The sequence below is a fragment of the Pteropus vampyrus genome, unplaced genomic scaffold, assembly GCF_000151845.1.
Source record: "Pteropus vampyrus isolate Shadow unplaced genomic scaffold, Pvam_2.0 Scaffold15, whole genome shotgun sequence".
NCBI lineage: Eukaryota > Metazoa > Chordata > Mammalia > Chiroptera > Pteropodidae > Pteropus > Pteropus vampyrus.
The window spans coordinates 5,103,247-5,122,424 of record NW_011888796.1 but is presented as its reverse complement, the minus strand read 5'-3'; the positions used below and the strand labels follow the sequence as shown (position 1 = coordinate 5,122,424).

General features: G+C 41.5%; 1 protein-coding gene and 1 pseudogene across 1 annotated transcript in view; both read left to right on the top strand.

Moving 5' to 3' along the window:
* RHOJ (ras homolog family member J) overlaps positions 1-19,178 on the top strand; it is a 78,193-nt gene that overhangs the window by 43,722 nt on the left and 15,293 nt on the right. The window contains exon 2 of the mRNA XM_011384635.2: positions 10,787-10,845. Coding sequence (XP_011382937.1) covers positions 10,787-10,845 — 59 coding nt within the window. The remainder of the gene's footprint in view (positions 1-10,786; positions 10,846-19,178) is intronic.
* On the top strand, positions 5,868-5,986 carry LOC111735838 (annotated as a pseudogene).

The following is a 19,178-nucleotide window of genomic DNA, read 5'->3' as shown; positions in this document are numbered from 1 at the left end:
TATTGTAATTTCTCTGTAACTACTGACAAAGCCACTGAATACCTCTCCTCCACAGCTCCAATGCCATGGCAGGTCCTGAATGCCTAACTTCACAAGGAGGGTGCTGGTTTAGTGAAGACGATTTCACCCCCTCCACACATGCAGTCCAGAGCTCATGTCCACATGCCTTCCACTAGTACAATCTCATTTTGCTTCTGACCAACTAGTGGTAACTCAACAGGGCCATTGTCTTATCTCGAATTCCCCTTTGTACCCTTAGCCTTTAACCTTCCAGTCTAGCAGGGATTACAATTCTAACTACCCAAGGTGTAGTTGACAATGTGGTAATTTAAACTGCTGAGCATCTCTAGGTTCCAGGAGAAAGACATGATGCTACTATCCTAAGAGAATTTGGCAAACAACCCCTTGAGCTGTCAAATAAGTGCCTGCATTATACATGTGTCGGGATACAAGAAAGGTTATTAAATTACAAGTGTTTATAATCTTTCCCTCTTTCCGTATTCTCCCCACCCCTCTGAGGAAAGAAAGCACCTTTGGCTATTCAGCTTCTCTCTCTTCCAAAGCCCACAGGAGGGGCCAGTAAAGCTCTGGGCATTCTTGTGCTGGCAGAAAGGAGACTGAAATATTTACAGAAGGTGTGCTGGGAAAGAATGGAGGATAGGGACAAAGCCTCAAGGCTGGGGTAGGGTATAAAAAATATTGAGAAGATGATTTGAAGAAGTAGTGTTATGGTTTATGATTTAAATACTCCTTTGATGTCTTAATCTTTCACTTAAAAGCCAAAATGGTTTATTAATGACTTTGGGTTGTTAATGTTTTGTGTCCTTATTGAGACCATGCCACATGGTTCCCTACTTATTTGTTATACTTTTTAAAGCTTTGAAAATGCACAGAAACTCTACTAGATTAAATGTACCTCATATGAAACCTGACAGAAAAGCATCAGCAAAGCCACCAATAAGAATTCAAAGCCTCAGATTACTAATTCATTGACGCAGCTGACCCCAGATGCCAAGCACTACATGAGACTTCTTTCTAGCTTCGAGTGGCAATACAAACCACAGGTTCTGATGATAGCCAACACTTGGTGCATCCCTTTACTGGCTCTCCTTAAGAGGACTGGCTAGCCATGAACTTCACATTGCTGATAAGCATCTTCGCAATTATACCTTTATACTTAGATGTGATGAAAAACAACTGGGGAAAAATTATGTAGACAAGAACATAAAATTGGTAGATGTTACCTTATAAAAATTCTGAGAAAATTCTTAATAAAGTTACAAGATGAGCTTCCATTCATTCATTTCAGAAATGAGTCAAGAACTGTTTTATCTCCAATTGTCATACATACATCTTCTTTTAATCATTAATTAACCAGCAAATGTTAATATTTCTTAATAGTTGTTATGAAGTAAAAAAAAAAAGAAAAAAAAGTTGTTACCTGAAAAGAACCCCTATCCTGGTTAGGGATATAAGACTAAGATAAATGAAATGGAGGGAAAAACTCACAAATATATAAAATTCTAGGATCCTGAATAACAATGAGGCAGAAGTGTAAACATAATCTAAGACAACTACCATGTACAAAAGTAGAAAACGGAAAAATCACTTAATGTTTTCCAAGTTAGCTTGTACTGCTTTGGAAAAGAAATTACTGGTAGCAAAAACACACTCTAACTATTCACCTAGCTAGTTTATTTCACTAAGCCTAGACATTGTTAATAAAAGGCTGTATTTAGAACTGATTTACTGCTGTTGTCTTTACAGCTCATATATTTCTTTTGGTTTACAATGAATAGGTTTTGGCAAATTCCAGCATCTTCAAATGCACGATATTTTCTTGCATTACCTTCAAAAAGCAAGTATAGGTAAAGCATTAGTGGTTCATCATAATTCTCTGAAAAAGATCAGCTGCTCTGCAATACACAGTTTATAAACCTCCACTGCAGATCTATTCATCACATGCTCCTACTCGTTAAAGTATAAGCTTAGCCCTACAGCTTAAAATAAATCTGGGCAAGCCTAAGACAAAAATCAGAGAGTGAACCAAGAAGAAATGGTAGAATTTAAGTGACAGAAGACAACTTAGATGACATTTAATCCAATCTGTGTATAACAGTAATAATAGCAACATAACCACAATTGTTGAATACCTAAATATCTTTTTTTTCCTGATTTACCTGGTAAATTATGGAAAAAAATTAAATGTTTTCTATAAAAATTTTTACATCTGTAATGTAGAATTTTATCTCCTACCATCTAGCATTATATCCTCAATATTTTACCACATTCCTCAATATCCTTTAAAAAGTTATGTTGTCAGGTTGCTCCGTAACTGATGAGGACCAATCTCCAACTACTGAACATGTACGTAGTTTCCACCTGTCATCTATTATAAACATTTTGGTGATGAACAGTCTTCTGTGTACATATTGGTGTACATATGTATGACTATTCCTGGGAATATATTATAGAAGTATGATTGCTGAGTTAGAAGTAGACCCATGTTTAGGCTCTTGATCTATACTGCCGAATGACTTTCCAGAAAACTTGAACCAACTGACATGTCCTGCAGCAGTGGGTGCCACATCATCATGTGTTCACCAACACTGGGCATATTATCTTTGTCAATTTGACAGGTCAAAGATTGCATCTTGTTTAATTTGAATTTTTTTACTCCAATATTCATTGGCCCTTTATTTACAAATTGTCTATATTCTTTATTTTCTTTTGCATTATTATTCTTATTGCTTAGAAAGCACCCTTAAGTGTCAAAAATACTCACTCTGTCATGTTCCCAACTCAAAAATCCTACTGGAATTACTTTAAACTTATTAAATTGTGGAGGTATAACATCTTTACAATCAGAGCTTCCCACCCAAGACCAGGAGCTGTTTCCCCATCTGTCTTCTTTTATGTATCTTGGCGAAGTGCTTCTTGTGCTTCTTTTCATAAAAGTCTTGCAGATTACTAGACGCATTATAGTGTTTGTTGTTGTTGTGAAGATATTTCCATCATATTTTCTAACTAGTTATAGCTGGTACCTGATAGAATTTTTATGAGCCTAATAATTCTTTGAAAACTCTTAACAGGAACACACTATTCCACTTTTATCATCGCCTAGGTGTTTGAATATCCTTAGTGACTATTTCCAGACAAGGAGGAGAGAGTGCTGTTACAGACTGCCTTGTTCCAGTATCGTGTGTCAGATATGATCGGAAAGAAAATATCTGTGTAGCATTTTATAAATTTATTTTCCTTGATATTACTTCATCTAATAGTCACAAAACCTGTCTTAAGTGGATGGGATACTCTAGAGTAATCAAAATATTATTATTCTCATGTAAAAGATGAGGAAACTGAGTTTCCAATATGAATCACTCCCCTGGGGAGCTTCGTAAAAATGCAGACTTCTGGGCCCCACCCCAGACGTATTTCCTCAGAATCTTAAGAGTGGGTAAAGTGTGAAACCAGGGAACCTGTATTTTTAACTAGCTCCCCCTGGTGGCTACCATGAAACATTTAGATCACCAAGTCAAAGTCAAAGCTAAAATTCAAAGTTTCTGCCTCTAATTTAAGTATTTATTCTACCATACCTCAATCGCTTGATTATTGTGAGTTTCTAGTGATGTATAAATATAACTAAAGAGCTGGCATTTTTTCTTTACACAGAGGATCCACAAAAATGTATGCTCTGGTTTGCCGAACACAATTCTCCATGTGCAGGCTTCACTTGTACTTCAGTCACTTCTTCCTAAAGTCTTAATTAAAAGACAGCTCCCCTGCACTCTATGAGTAATGCCAGGTTGCCTAGCTACTATAACTGGCATAGCCACATGAACCTTGGGACACCTTGGCAGTGGCCCTGCCCCACCAGCCTGGAGTCTAGCAATCCTATAGCTGGTGAAAGTTGCCTGGAAAAGTGGAAGAGTGCCCTAAGCACAGATCCCACCCAAGGGAGCCAGGTTTCCATGGCATCCCCTCACAACAAGTAGGACAGCTCTAGTGTAGGTTGTCACTGCTCAGGACCCCATCCTGCCACTTAGTGTCCAGAAAAGTTCATGGTGACCCTTTGGGATATGCCAAAGATTCGTCTAGAGAAAAGAGATGGCTCAGAGAAAACCTTCAGTTTGGTTGGGAGTTTAATGCACTTTTCAGTCACTCAACCAATATTTATGGAGCTATATGCCAGGCCTATGCTAGATGTTGGGACATGAGAATAAATAACACACAGCATTTTATGACCCAGTGGGCAAGTAAGCATGGAAGAGAGGCTGAAGGTATTTGGTGGGCATCAAGGAGGAGTTATGGAAGTGAGTTTTCCAGGTTATGTGAGTTTTCCAGGCTGACAGGTGTGGGGAAAACATTCTGGAATTTCTTTTCCAGAATTCCAGATGGAACAGCTTAAGCAAAAGCATCAAAAGTACAATAGATTGCAAGAAGTTTGGATTGTAGTAGGGTAAAAAACAGAAGATGTACAAAGGTAAACCAGAGGCCAGATTACAAGGACCTTATACATTCCTGGAAGGTATTTGAAATTTATCTTGGAGATGGCTGGAGCCACAGCTGCGTGAACTGGTGGCAGTAAGGAAAAGGCATCACAGAAGATGGAGCCTGGAGGATGGATGTGGATTAGGAGCCTTTTGCAATAGACAAGGTTGGGGGTGAGGGGCTGCATTGAGAGAGCTACAAGGATGGTAAAAAGGGATCAGATTCCAGACATACTTAGCAGGTAAAATTGGCAGGATGTGGAGACTAAACGAATGTTGAGGAAGGAAGGGTGAGACCAAGCAAGACTCTGAAATTCCAGGCTGTGGATATCACAAAATCATGGGTCTGTCTTTGATTTGGCCCCATCCCCAGTCAGTTCCAAGAGTCCTCCCCAACCCTCCTCTTCCATCAGCAAACAAGTATTGGCAAGGGAAGATCTTTCCTGCCACCCAACACTCAGAACCAGTGCAACTTCATTCCACCAAGCTCTGCTGCCTAAAATATTATTTAAAAAGCCATTTGCTCAGTGATGCCACCTTACGTTTGTGTAAGCTTTGGTGTACAAAATTTTCATATTCATGATCTCCTTTGCCAGTAAAAAAAAAAAAAAAAAAATGAGACAGGGAAGCTGTGGTTTGCTCAAGGTCCCAGAGTTCTTTCACAGTGAGTCAAGGGCTCTAGTAAGTTCTTCTGCCTTAAAATTTGGGGCAGTTACAACGTGGAATAACTACAAACCAAGTCTCCTGTCCCAACGGGCATACCTAAAGAATGAAAGAGAAACGACCAGCAATGGAAGATGCACAGCAGATACATTAACCTGTTCAAATAGACTCCTGTTACTGTAGGACAAATATATAGACCTCACAAAAGGAAGTGCTCAGCTCAGAGTCCTAACATTTTCAGGAAGCCTATTTGGTTTTCTCCTCAGTCCTTGTTCTACGGAACCAGGATCTCATGCCAGCACATCAAATAAGAGACTTTCCCAAGCAACTTTTTCTTTCTCTTTCTCTTTCTCTTTCTCAATCTCTCTCAATTTCTCTCTCTCTCTCTCTCTCTCTCTCTCACACACACACACACACACACACACACACACACACACAGTCTGCTGCTCAAGAAGCAAGAAGCATTCTTTGCAAAGAAGGGTAACAAGCAAGCTGAGGTGAGCCATGTAGATAAATGAGAAGGATTTCATACCACAGTAAGAGAATCATGTATATTGGAAGGATGGAACCTCACCAGGAAGGAATTCACCACCATTGATATTTATGAAAATGTATTGCTTACTTCTAGTTTCATACTGTTTTCCAACTTATTTTAATTTTAGGGGAATCTTATCCCAGATGCTTCTGAGTTGGTTCCTTATAAAATATATATGCGTCTATGGCCATGCCACCCTGAACAAGCCCAATCCTGTCTGATCTCGGAAGCTAAGCAGGGTCAGGCCTGGTTAGTACTTAGATGGGAGACCACCTAGGAAGATCAGGTGCTGTAGGTGTAAAAAATTAAAAATTTTAAAAAAAATAAGGGATTGTAAGCTGACAAGTTCCTTGCAATCTGTGAGGTCAATCAAGGGTTGCCTCGCCTAAAAAAATAAATAAAAATATATATATATACATGAACATTTGCAAACTTTAAACCAGGTCACAAGCACACACAAGCAGCCCCGAAAGTGAGCATTGGAGCTAGGTGAGTCACTGTCCCAGACAAGATCTTTCAGAAAGAAGAGCAGGGAATAAGGGTCAGTTCAGAGAGGGAAAAGGTCAGTATATGCCGCTGAACATACCCAGTCAGCAAGCATGATGAGGGCCAGAACTGTGAATTTTGATTTAAACCCTTCATTTCTTGCAGCTCCCTAGACATAGATAAACTGCTAAGATGATTACCGCCAACTTCTGAACAGCTCATAAAGAGTTTTTATGTCCCTTTAGGGTAAGCACAATTTGTTCATTTTTCAGGTGAGAGGGATATACTAAGTTGTCCAACATCTCACCAAATGAGTAGCAAAGTATGGACCTGAATTCAGGCATAAAGAAAAATTATCTGAAACTTGACTATAAATGCTGAGGCAGTGTTTAACACTTCCCGCAAGGGTTATTAATCAATGAGACACAGTTTTGTGAGGTGACTGAAATGATGCAGGGAGTAAGCTCAGGTCCTGCCTGGGACATTTTCTCTCTAGGAGAAACTGACCTTTAAGAAATCAAGCCCACTACTTAGATCTCACTAGCGCCTCACTCCAACTCACAAAATTACTTCAATCTACACAAAGAAGAAACACAAGGAAGCAGAGTTTAATGGATTTGGAGAAGAAGGCCTTCATTTTACATACTTAACAGGTCACTGACACTTTTCACACTTTACTGAGAGAACCATCTGAACCATTAGCAGGTCATTTGACTCACTCTCTTTAAAACCTATCTCAACCCAGAAAAGAACCCTAATAGCTCCAAGAATAGAAGGTGATCTGGGATTTTAGCCTGACCACTGTCTACCAGGCAGATTTACTGGCTTCAAGCACTTCCCAGCAGTTAGTGTCTTACAAGGGAGCTTCAAGCTGCAGCTTTGCACATTTTGAAGGACTTTCTTCTGCCTAAATTGTCCCTGGTGACCCATTTCTGTACTATGTAGTCAGCATCTACTGTGTTTGCCAGGAACTGTGCAGGACATGGGGTATGGAGATTATTTCCTCAAGGGTCTTCCTGTCCAGTGGGAGATACAAAACACAGACCTAAACAGCTATCACTTAGGGTAGAAAGTGATGAGTAATTCACAAATATTAAGATCCCCTATGTGCCAGTTAATGTGCACTAGGTATACAGTGCAGAGCAACAGAGAATGGGCCTGTCCATACACAAGGTTCAATAAGCATTTCTTGAAGGAGGGAAAGTAACAATTCTCCAGCATCTACTATGGGCCAGGCCATGTGCCAGGCATTTTCTCATTTAATTTCCTCCTCACAAGTACTCACTTTAGGTAGGTAAAGTTATCTCCATTTTTAACAAATAAGGAAAGAGGTACTCAGAGATATTAGGTGACTTTCCCATGGTGACTCAGACAGTGACTAGCAAAGACAGGATTGGAGCGCAGAACCACCTGACTTAAAAGATCCAGCTCTTTCAACCTCCCTACATTTACTATTAGCATTTTAGGGCATACCTGTCTTCCGTGCTGTTGTGACTGATTCATTTCCAAATTGAGAGGTCTCACAGGACATTGCAGCTTGTTGGCAAGCAATAAGGCATCCACTGCTAGCCCAAGATAAGGACTCACAAAGCCATTTGTACAACCCACAATCTGTGATTAATGCTTGGATCTGTCTCCAACTGCCCCTAGAGATTCTCTATCATCAACAGTGTGCTCCACTTATCTTATCCTTCCGATAAAACAGGAAAATAAAAAAAGCAGAGAAGAGGGAATAAAAGTGATTTCCAGAGATAGGGGCACAAGCTCTGCCTCCTTCCTTTCCAATCCCTCCAGCACGGCTGGCCAAACACAGAGTAGACTCCCACTACACAGCCAAACTGAGAACCGACGTGGCCTCCACCCCGACAGTGTCATCCTACCTACGCCAGGCCATTTTGCCTTAAACCAAGGAAATTATTTTAGTTCTTTCTCTTTCACTTCTCTTTGGGCGGGGAGGGGAAGGGCGGGGAGAGAATTCAGGACTTTCACAGCTTAACAAAGCCTTCAGAATAAAGTCCAAATTAGTGAATTAGGGCAGCCTAACCCTGAATGTCCACCTCTTTTGCCCCATCTCCCCATGCACCCCTGGTAGCTCATGAGCCACCCTTATCCTGCCCCCAACGCACCCCAGGTAGCTTGTGAACCACCTTTGCCCTGACCCCTGCATCCACTGGGGAGCTTGTGAAACACCTTTTTCCCATCTGCCAATGCACCTTAGGTAACTTGTGGTCATCCTTGGGACTCAGCTCAGCCACGTTCTCCTGGAAGCCTTCTCTAACCACGCCCCAGCCATGCGTGTGCACAGACGCAGTAGGCCCTCGCTGCGTGTTCCCAGGCCCCCCCCCGGCACGCACACGCACGCACGCGCACGCACAGTGATACCCCCGCCACACCCCTCCACGGCGCGCTGGTGTAGCGTTTACTACGTTGTGTCGTGCCCAGGCTTTGCTAATAAACCCCTCCTCTCCACACCCTACGACAAGATTGAAAGTGTGTCTGGTCTTTCTGCTCCCAGGACTGAGCAATCCGGGAAGCCAGTAAACCCTGGAGGAACGCAAAGCCGAAGGGAAGAGAAGGCTGTGCCCAGACTCAACCCACAGCCCACCCTTCCAGGGCTGGCGCTTGTCTCAGGCCTGGTACAGTTTTCTGTAGTCCCGGCTGCCAAAGAAGAAAAGGGTGAGGCCTGAGGACAAGCAGGCTGGAGGGAATGGTTGTTCTCTGACAAAACTCAAGCAGTAGTTTCAGGGCTCCAGTGACAAATGTCAGATCCATTTCTTAGAAATATTTGCATTGCCCAGTGGAGGCGTGAGGGTGACTCAGCTTCTAGCGATCACTCCATAGATGGCCCTGGGCCTGTAGGTCATGGCACAATCCAGCGGAGTCTCCAGAACAGCTGCCCATAATCTGCATGTACTGGGTTGCCAGGGTTAGATGGAATCGGGTTCCTCACTTAAAAATACACATTTAAAAGCTCATCTGAGTGGCTGTAGCTTTGTTATCAAGCTGAATTCATGTTGATCGCTAGAGGCAGGAAATTCTATGTATAATGGCTGAATTTATTCCCTTCATTCCTGATCAGTGACTAGGTAGTGAATTGGTCACAAAGGAAACCATTTAGACAGATTTCAGGAACATCTGATTAGACTCAAGCAGAAGCATACAGGAAGAGGAAAACAACAGGACAAAGAGCTCTGGGCCACATGGTCTCACCTTCATTTCCGTGGCTAGCCTGATGTTGGAAAGGAAGTAAAAATGTTTAAATGCCCTTCTTCTGTCAGTGTTGTTGCCAGAGTTGGATGGAGTCGGGTTCCCCACTTAAAAATACACATTTAAAACCTCATCTGAGTAGCTGTAGCTATGTTATCAAGCTGAATTCATGTTGATCTGAGTAGACAGAAATTATGTTCCAAGTATCTGGGGAGGCTGTGCTTTTAAACAAGTGCTTCTCAAAGAATGAGCCATTAAGAAGCACTTTGCATACATGTAGCCCATGAACCTGAAAACAAAAGTAAAATCATTTTTGAATCAGCAACTCTGAGCAGCAGACTAGAGAATTTGGCTGACGTATGTTGGAGATATGGTTATAAAAGGTTGCTATTCAGTTTATCCTTTAATTCCTTAACAGCTAATGGTAGGAGGAATCGAAAATGAGCTTTACATTGCACTTGCACATTTTTTAATCAACTACTAAAAACACATTCTTCTTCATGTTTTACTTCCTTTTTCCAAAAAGAGATTAAATTTGGGGAGGAATTTAAATTTACTCTTTCCACTCACCAAGAGAATTGTCTTACCCTTGCGTTCAATCTGTTCAATCTCAGTTTAGTTTCAAGTAGAGATTTCATTTCCAGGCATGTACAGAGTAGTTGGTATCCCTCTTTTACTTCTCACTTTCAGACACAATCGCTTGGCGAAGCAGTAAGCCTGCTGGGTACATCAAATTCTCCACTTTCCATGCTATATATATCTTTGAGGTATGTGAAACCAAACCTGTACATGTTCTCCTGCAACTAAGTTTCAAAACTGTAATGAATATCAATTGAGCAAAAGCACAGGAATATTTGAAAAAGAAAAGCTTTTAAAAATAAATATTCAGTCTGACTTGTTCCATTATTAGCTTTGCCTCATAGATAACAAAATATGCAAGTAGGTTAATATTCTTTGTTTTCAGGGTTTTATTAACATTTCAAAGGCAGATTAAAAACAGATTTCTAACAAGGAAATTGCTTACACAATTCTGTACCTGAAAGGTGGCTCAAACCAAACAAAGGAAGAAAATAACCTAACCAAGAAAAGGTCCAGCAATCTTTTCCTTCAGGAGCTTGATATTCTAAAGCCTAATAAGGATCAATGAACAGCCTACAGAGGGCCTTTAGTGGCACCAATAATATTCACTTCATTTGAGAAATTTGGACTTGGCTCAGCCCATCCACTCTCACTGCAGCCCAGGGTTGCCTTTCATTTGGAAATCATGCTGTCGACTTGTTTTAGAATATACATGGATGAAGCAGATGCTTATCCTTCCTGCCCAGGGAGATGTTGGCAAAGAGAAATGTGAAGACTACTGATCAAAGCTTGTATTTATGGACTCTCCTCTTCTCTTCTTTTCTAGTTACCGTGACAGTGGGAGGCAAGCAACACTTGCTCGGACTGTATGACACTGCAGGACAGGTATATTTTTATTACCTTGATTCATTTTTATTATCTTGATTCATTCAATAGATATTACCTCTTCTGATCATTTGAGGCAAATTTGCACATTTGACAACCAAAAGCACATTCTTAAGATCTTAAAAATATTTATAATTACAAAAAACTGATTATGTGATTCAATGTGTTGATAGGCAAATAATGATTGATTTATTGATTGATTGATGACTAACAATAACCAAAATAATATATTTGACCAAGACTTTCAATTTTTTTCTACTCTATCATTTCCAGATCTAGGATACTGAGTCAATTTCGTAAATTCGAATTTCACCCATTATTTTTTTCCTGTTACATTATTTACCCAACTTTTTTTGAATTGCCTAATGAGCTGTGGAAAGGTTCAGAAAGAGATAAGGGATGGGGGACTGGGGTGGTTGGAAGAAGATGGAGTAAGTGTTGGAAGGAAGAAAAGCTAAGACTAAATGTTTTCTAAAAATGAGGATCAACCTTTGAATAACTAGGAGTTGACTCTAAATTCTCTAAGATTCTTGAAATATGTTCACTCTTTCACATATGTTTCTTCAACTTGGAAAACATAGCCAACCAATAATGTGAGGCAATGAACTAGAATTCTCAACACTTAATCAATTAGCACATGCTCTACTTGGGTGAAAATGCCACCTTATCTTCCCTTCCTCACACTACATGCTCCATTATGAAAAGTTTCTAATGTTACAAGTTCATGGGTTAGAGGGGAAGAGGTTTAAGCGATTGATAGCTGTAGCCCAATTCCTTTGTTAGAGCTTTTGTTACCATATGTCTTGGATCATTTATTTAGGTCAAAACCAGCAGTTGTTTAGTCTGTCCAAATTCGTACATCCTAAGTCCTTTGGCCTGAACATTTGACCATGCTCTTTCCCACTGTGAGTTTCCTGGTAATTGTTATCTGTAGTTACACATTTGTCGAGGCCTTTATTCACAATCATCTCGAGATATGTCTTTTTGTTCAACTTAAAAGATCTATACTAGAAAAAATAACAATAAATAGCATTTTCTTTGGGATTTCTGTGTGCATTTGCAAGACCCAATGTATACATGTCTGTGAGACATCAAAGGCTGCTGTTGAGTAAGTCTGGGAAGTGGGGAACCTTGAAAATCTAGCACTAGACTCAAGGCATCCAGTTTCCCCTCATTGTTAGAGGGCTATTTGAGTCGGCTACTCTCATAAACAGGGGAACTCACATCAATATCAAGACAGATAACTAGGAAAGGAAGCCTCCAGGTGCCCAAATGGGAAAATTGGTTTGGCTGCTTGGAACTAAGTACAAAGGTCTCAGTGCAGCTCAAAGTTGGCTGCTCCTCCACCAGAAAGCATTCCCGCAATAGGAGTACACTGCTCTTTGGGCTGGAGTTGCCTAATTCAATCATGTAATCTTTGGGGTGTCTCCATTTATCAGGAATTCACAGCCTTAAAGAGAGAGGAATTTATACCTTTCTGCCCTATAATCAGATTTTACAAATATAATTCAGTTTGAAAAGTTCAATACAGCAAGAATTATTGCCTAACTCTGAAACCTGTCTCTTTCCCTTGCCTTCTAAAAAGCTCCCTGTGCCTGTCGCGCCCACCTAGTTCTCTCGTCTTCTACCATCATGGTTGAAAGCTTCTGTGCATTAATTGCCCCCAGAACGACCCCCACCCCCAGCCCTCTATTTAATTTCAAATTCAATAAAACCATCTTAAACCTCTTGTAGTGTTTAATTCTTCTCTCCTACTGCTCTGTTCTTTTTAGAAAAAATAAATAAATAATAATAGTATAAGAATTGAAGCTGTAAGGCAGTGTAAAAGTATCTTTAAACTCCAAATGGAAGAAAGCAGAATGACCCAAACCTCTGACATAGGAGAAAGTGATGAGCACTGACAAAATATAACAACAAATGGGTTATAGGTATTTCTTCAACTTAACTTTCACTTTAATGCTTTCCAGCAGCTATTTGAAAGCTCAGAGGTAGACAAGGTTTATAGTGGTGCATGGGGAAAAGGAATCAGAACACATCTTAAGTTTTCTTCTAGGCCTCAAATTCTATGATTAGGACCTTTAAAAGATGACTTTCAAGAAAGCCTAAAAGAACTGAAGTAATTAAACAAAATGACTTGAGGCTACACCTAAGAGAGACCTTTCAGCAGTAAAGGATTATTAAATATTGGAATTTGTTATACTAAAGTATGACATATAATTCATTTTGTAGACCAGAGTTTTTCAAACTTGATCAGGCATCAGAATCACCATAGGTCTTGTTAAAACCCAGCCGCTGGGCCCTAGCCACAGAGATTCTTATTCTATAGGTGGGACCCAAGAATTTGCAGTATTTGCATTTCTAACAGTTTCCTGATGGTGCTGCTATTGGTCTGCACACCATACACTGAGAACCACTGTTCTAGAACCTTGTCACTCCAAGTGTCATCCACTGACCAGCAGCATCAGCATCGCCAGGGACTTATTAGAAATGCAGATCTCAGATCCCACCTCCAGCCTATTGAATTCAAAAATTTATTTTTTAAAGGTCCCCGGTTGATTCGTAGGTGCCTTAAAATTTGAGAAGCACTACTCTGGAAGCCTTCAGTGGTTGAAGCGCTTTCCCAACGTTACGAGGAGGCGGTGGAAAATAACCATCACCCAAGTCGATTTCCGTGGTTCTACAACTCTGTGAATAAGGCTTTGTAACAAATTTAACTTAAAGCATCTTCCCAAAATTTCCATTCCCTGCCTCAGGTAGATTAGTCCACTCTCCATAGTTATATTCTAGCAATGTTGCTGCAGCCACATGCCTAAGGAGCATCTATAACTAACTCAAAAATACTCATTTGGCCAGAGTTACTACTAAGAAAGAGAGGTGATCTCAAACTTTGATTGCTCTTTGAACCACAAAAAGGAAATGAGTCTCCAAACTCAGCTACAGAGTCTATCTTGCTATGAATAATTAGATTTTTTTCTTATATGAATAACCAAGGAGCAGTGTCCCTTATTTTTGTCTGGAGCTGGCTATGGGTCAGACTTGATGAAAACAACCTCGAGAAGCACATGTGTTCTGAAAGGTTAAGTGATAGGAATTTAGTATTTCTATCTTCAAAGTCACCCCTGAACAAAATCGTTTGACCTGGTTCCCACCTAGTCAGCCTTGGGCACAACAGCAGCCTGACCAGCCCTGCCTGAGACTCACTCCCAGCCCTTTACAAGCCAGCCAAGCATTCACTAAAGACAGTTTATAATGAAGTCACATGCACACACTGCCAGCACATGGCAGCTATTAAACATTAGCTCTCTCCCCAAACCCCTGAAACAAACTAATATTTGAACTTTGAGTGGGAGTCCTTTGCATACAGAGTCTTCAGAACTCTGGTTCATGTGTTAAGTAGAATTCCAAACATTAGGTTAGGCAATAAAGTGAGGGCTTTTTCTCAGGGTGACTCTGCATGTTACCCCTCAGCTCACACTGAGGAAGCTACAAGGCCAGGCCTGTAAGCCAGATCTCTTTAGGTGCTGCCAACTCATCCTGTTCAGCACATGCCCCTAATAGTATATTACTGAAAGTCTCTCTGAAATGGATCTCTAGAGTTCAGATCTTTGGCTCGGCTACAAAGGGCCTGAGAGCCAACTTTTCCATGACGTGCTTGCAGGCCAGTTTGTTTAGAGTGCGTCATGGGGAGCGAGATGTGGGGTGGGGATGCTACAGCAAAGCCTGGGCATTCACTGCCTGAGGACTGCCAAACTGGGAGAGGGGTCTTTCCCAGGTCATGGCTGTGAGCCAAGCATCCTTTCACTCACTGCCAGCCACCAGAGTGGAGCCAGCAAGGGTACTAAGACATCTTGCATCCTTCTCTGAGTGGGTCCTGGCTTATACGAGGAGTGTGGGGAAAGCCCTGCTCAGATGGTGGCCTCTCACGCCAATGGACATATCACAAAGGTAACATTTGCAAAAGTGGCAGTTAGTGGCACTGCCAAGGAGGAACAAGAATCTTCTGCTGTCAGAAGCCTGGTTTCTCAACAGGGTAAACCCCTGAGTTCTCTAAGCACAGAATGGTGTCTGTCACTGAGAAACCACTACTCGCAGCAGCTCAGCTGTCACCAGTGACCGTGAGAGTGTGGGAGCAGGAAGGCCATCAGCTGCACCCCTCAGCCAGGGCTGCACAACACATGTCTTTACCAGCCCTGATCTCTGAAGCCGCCTTTTCCCAACAGGCTGAAGAAAGAGACGTGAGGCAGGGAGGCAAGTACAGCTGGGGTTCATTAATGGCAACCCAAGGTTCACTTGGAAAGATGCCAGTCTTCCCCTTTGCTATTGGCTGACCCAACAGGGCCATCTGGAGCACAAAATCTGGCATCAACCCTCTATGGAAAGTTTGCCTAAAACCTCAAAATAAATGTTTTTCCTCAATAAGCAATTCGAACTTTCTTGCTCACATGCATCTTAATGTGGTTTTAGAAGTGCACAAATTGTGGGAAGTGGGGGCTTGGGAAGAAGTTTGCCCACATGACGAGTTATTTGTAAAAGCAACCCTAGGACATTATCTTAATTCTGAAATCCTAAAAAAAAGGAGCTGTGGGGACATTAATTCAGAGGATCAATCAGAGTATGCAAACATTTGGGTCTCATTACTACTCACTTCAGAAAAAGTTCATTTCAGATTCAGCCCTGGTATCCAAAGAGGGTAGGAACTGCAACTGTTGCTGATATGGGAGGACAGACTCTTGGCCATTAAAGAACTTACTATGTTCAAGACACTGTTCTAAGTGGCCTACAAATACTAACACATTTTATCCTCATAACGACCCTATGAGGCCAGCACGATCAACCTCACTTTAAATAAGGAAACCGAGCAGAGAAAACTCACCCAAGATCACATGTAGTCGCTGACAGGGCTGGGATCTGAAGCCAGAGAATCTGCCTCCCTGGCCCATGATCTTAAGCACGATGCTACAATCTCACCCTATACTTTATGCCAGATTTTCCAACCCAAGCCTGATGGATATGAATGTATTTATGGGAGAATATGAAAATGAGACATGCTAGGAATCTGGAATAAATGTCACTAAACCCAAGAAGACTTGGAAGCAGGATTCTATTTCCAGTTGAATATGGGTATGGGGAGTAGGGAGGGTAAAGGGAGTGCTCAGTGCACCTCTCCTTGCCACTCAGCGTGACCTGGAAACTTTCTAGAAATGCAAATTGTTGGGCTTCATCCCAGACCTGCTGCTGAATAAGAAGCTGCACTTTAACAAGATCCCAAGGGATTCAAGTGTACATAAAGTCTGAAAAGGGCTGGTCTAATGGTTTCACTTACTCACCACCACCTGTACCATCTGATGCTAAGGCTGTCCCTGAACATTTCTAATGGTCACCCACAGTCATCCCAGAACTCTAGATTTGCCTTCAAACCAAACACTCTCCTGTCTTCAGAGTTAACTTGAGTGGCAAGTACTCAAAAGCCTACCTTGCCCCAAATCCCACCCTGCCCCCCAACCTCCCCATCCCTTCCCAAGCCCCACCCGAGCCTCTTTCTCCACTTTAACCCTCCACGGCCCCCTTTCAGATGCTCTTTTAGATTAAAACATTGTCTCTTCAGGGAACACTCCACACTGGTCTTCTATTCTCAATTTCGCATACCGGCTAGACAATCTACACTTCGTAGTCCCTTTACACCATCTCAACATGTGATCCTCCAATCTAGGCTCCAAACGTGCTCCATCACACACACACGCACACACACAATCCCTTAAGTTATCAGCTGGTACAAATTCAAATTCCTCAACCTCCTACTGGTCACCCCACAGTCCCAAGGGGACACTTCCTTTTATTAATCCTGAACCCCCCGCCATATTTCATTGCTGCAGCCAGTGGCGAACTGGGGCTGGAAGGAGTCCACCGCCCCAGGTGTGAGCCTTCTTTAAAAGTACGTTTGCTCTGTGGTTCGAATTTAATCACTTAATCTGTCTAGACTTTAGTTTCCTAAAACGATAAAATTGGCTGAGATGGTGTAGCCCCTCCCCCAGAGCCTCGGCTGGGCGGGGCCTGAGGGGAGGGCTGGGCAGGGCCTGAGAGAGTACTTAACAAGCTCCCAGGTGATGCAGATGCTGCTGGTCGGGGACAATACTTTGAGAGTCCCTGTACAAAATTATCTATCTGTAAGACTTCTTTCAGCCTTAAAATTATATTTTTCCAATTCAGTCAAATAAATGTTCTACATTATTTTTATCAGAGAGCTAACAAAGAACAAGAGAAACTTCACCTGTCTCGCATAAATCAAGTTGTTTCCCATATTTTCATTTCTTTCTGCAAACTAGATTGCCAATTCTTATTCACCTTACATAGTTCATATAACATCTTTAACAGTGCTAGACGTTCAGGAGGCAATTAATAATTTTTTTTAATGGAATTACACAGCAAGACTAAGGTTTACACAGAATAGAGAAATCCAGAATACAGTGTAGGATAAAGCCCAATGAAGCACATGGTCAGAAGTCACTCAGCTGGACAACCTAGGCTACCCTGCCAGAAGGGTAAATCATCAAAAACAAACAAACAAACAAACAAAAACTCTTTTTTTCCCAACTACAGTCTGTCCAGCAACCCACTGCCTTCCTAAATATTCCATAATGTAAGCAGAACTGCTTTGATAGCTTCTGGATAAAGAATCAAATAAACATGATCCTTTCAGACTGCCAATTATTTGTTCCTACCTTACCTAGTTGTGACATTTCTCCTGATTGTGTTTGGCTTTGAGGTTTTAAATATACAGTGTCTGCTGCCATCTGGTGGTAATTTCTAATAGATGTACGCCATGAAATAGATACTATACCCAAGTGGTCTAACATTTCTTTTCTCAGATCCCTGGATAAAGCATGAGTCTAGATTAAAATTCCTGGATAACTGAATTTTCAGGAAAATTCTTCATCTGTGACTTAAAATTCTGGCTGAAGCAAATAGTGTGGTCACAATTACAAGCTAGAGCTGGATTCCGGCTAAATACCCTATCTTGGTATTTAATAGCTTTGCAACATTTGTCCATTAGTGAACTTCTCTTAAGCTTAATTTCCTCTTCTATGAAATGTGGATGTAGGTAGTGCCATCTTTGTGAGAATTCAACAGGATAATACATGTGAGTGCTTGAAAAACTGCCTGGCCCTTAGTAATAAGCCTTTGATATATCCTTGGTTGATGGTGAAGATGATGATGATGTAAATCATTTGTTCTCAGCTCCAGGCCAATAAAATCAGAATGCCCAAGTACTCAAGCTCACTATCCAGAGATTCTGATTTAACTGGTCTAAGAGTAGGACAGTGGGTAGAGATAGGTAGTTGGCTAGCGGTGCATCAAGATGGTCTTAAAACTCCCCAGGTGATTTTAATAAAAAGTACTATAGCAAACAACCCACAGAAAAGCCATGTGCTCATTTGCTGATCACTGCAGACCTAGTGCAATCCAGTCAGTCAATCGCATTTATGGAATATTTGCCATGGACGGAGTATAAGTGAGTCATGAGAAAAAAAAATCGACATGGTCCCTGCTCCATGTATGACAATCTAAATGGGAGGATGAAGTAGCAGAGGGTGGGTGGTGTCATGAATAGTTGTAGATTATAGCCTGGAAAGGAGAGCTCTTAGTGCGTGGGCCTCACAGCTACTCAGAGAGAGAAGGGAGAGAGGCGGAGAGACCGTGGGAGAGAAGGTTGGGTTTTCAGGGCTAGTCGTGTAAAGAGGGGGGGGTGACAACAACAGAAGAACTGTTCCCTTCCCCTGTCCCCTACCACCACCCCCACACAGACACACAGACACACAGACATGGGCGCAGCTCGGCTGAGGTGCAGCCAGTAGGCCTAGCCCAATTGCCCAGCAGGACCAGTGTTTGTTCAGCAAGGCGCCCAACTCCCACTTATTTGCTTTAATAGAAATGTTGTAAATGACCCACAATAACTGATTTTTTTATATCCTTTTGTTCATTTCTTAGGATTTTAGGATTTTTCAGCATCCTTTCCATCTTGATTCGCATTCTATTTAGGTGGCTAAAAACCTTGGCTTGAGTTTTAATAGCACGAGCAGTTAGAAGAGTAGCAGGCATGCATAACGAGCGCCTGTGTGCTGGGTACCTGGAGTAGCTAAACAATAGATTAATACATGCCGGTCAACCAGAGATGACCACACCTAACATGCTAAGGGACTTCCTTCCAGTCACGTGTGTACATGTATGTGCATACCCCCGTTTGAAAAAGACATTAATACAGTCAATAGAAATATGGTGAGGTTGATATTTTGACATAGTAAGTTTTTAAAAAGTGGCACAATAATATGAACTAT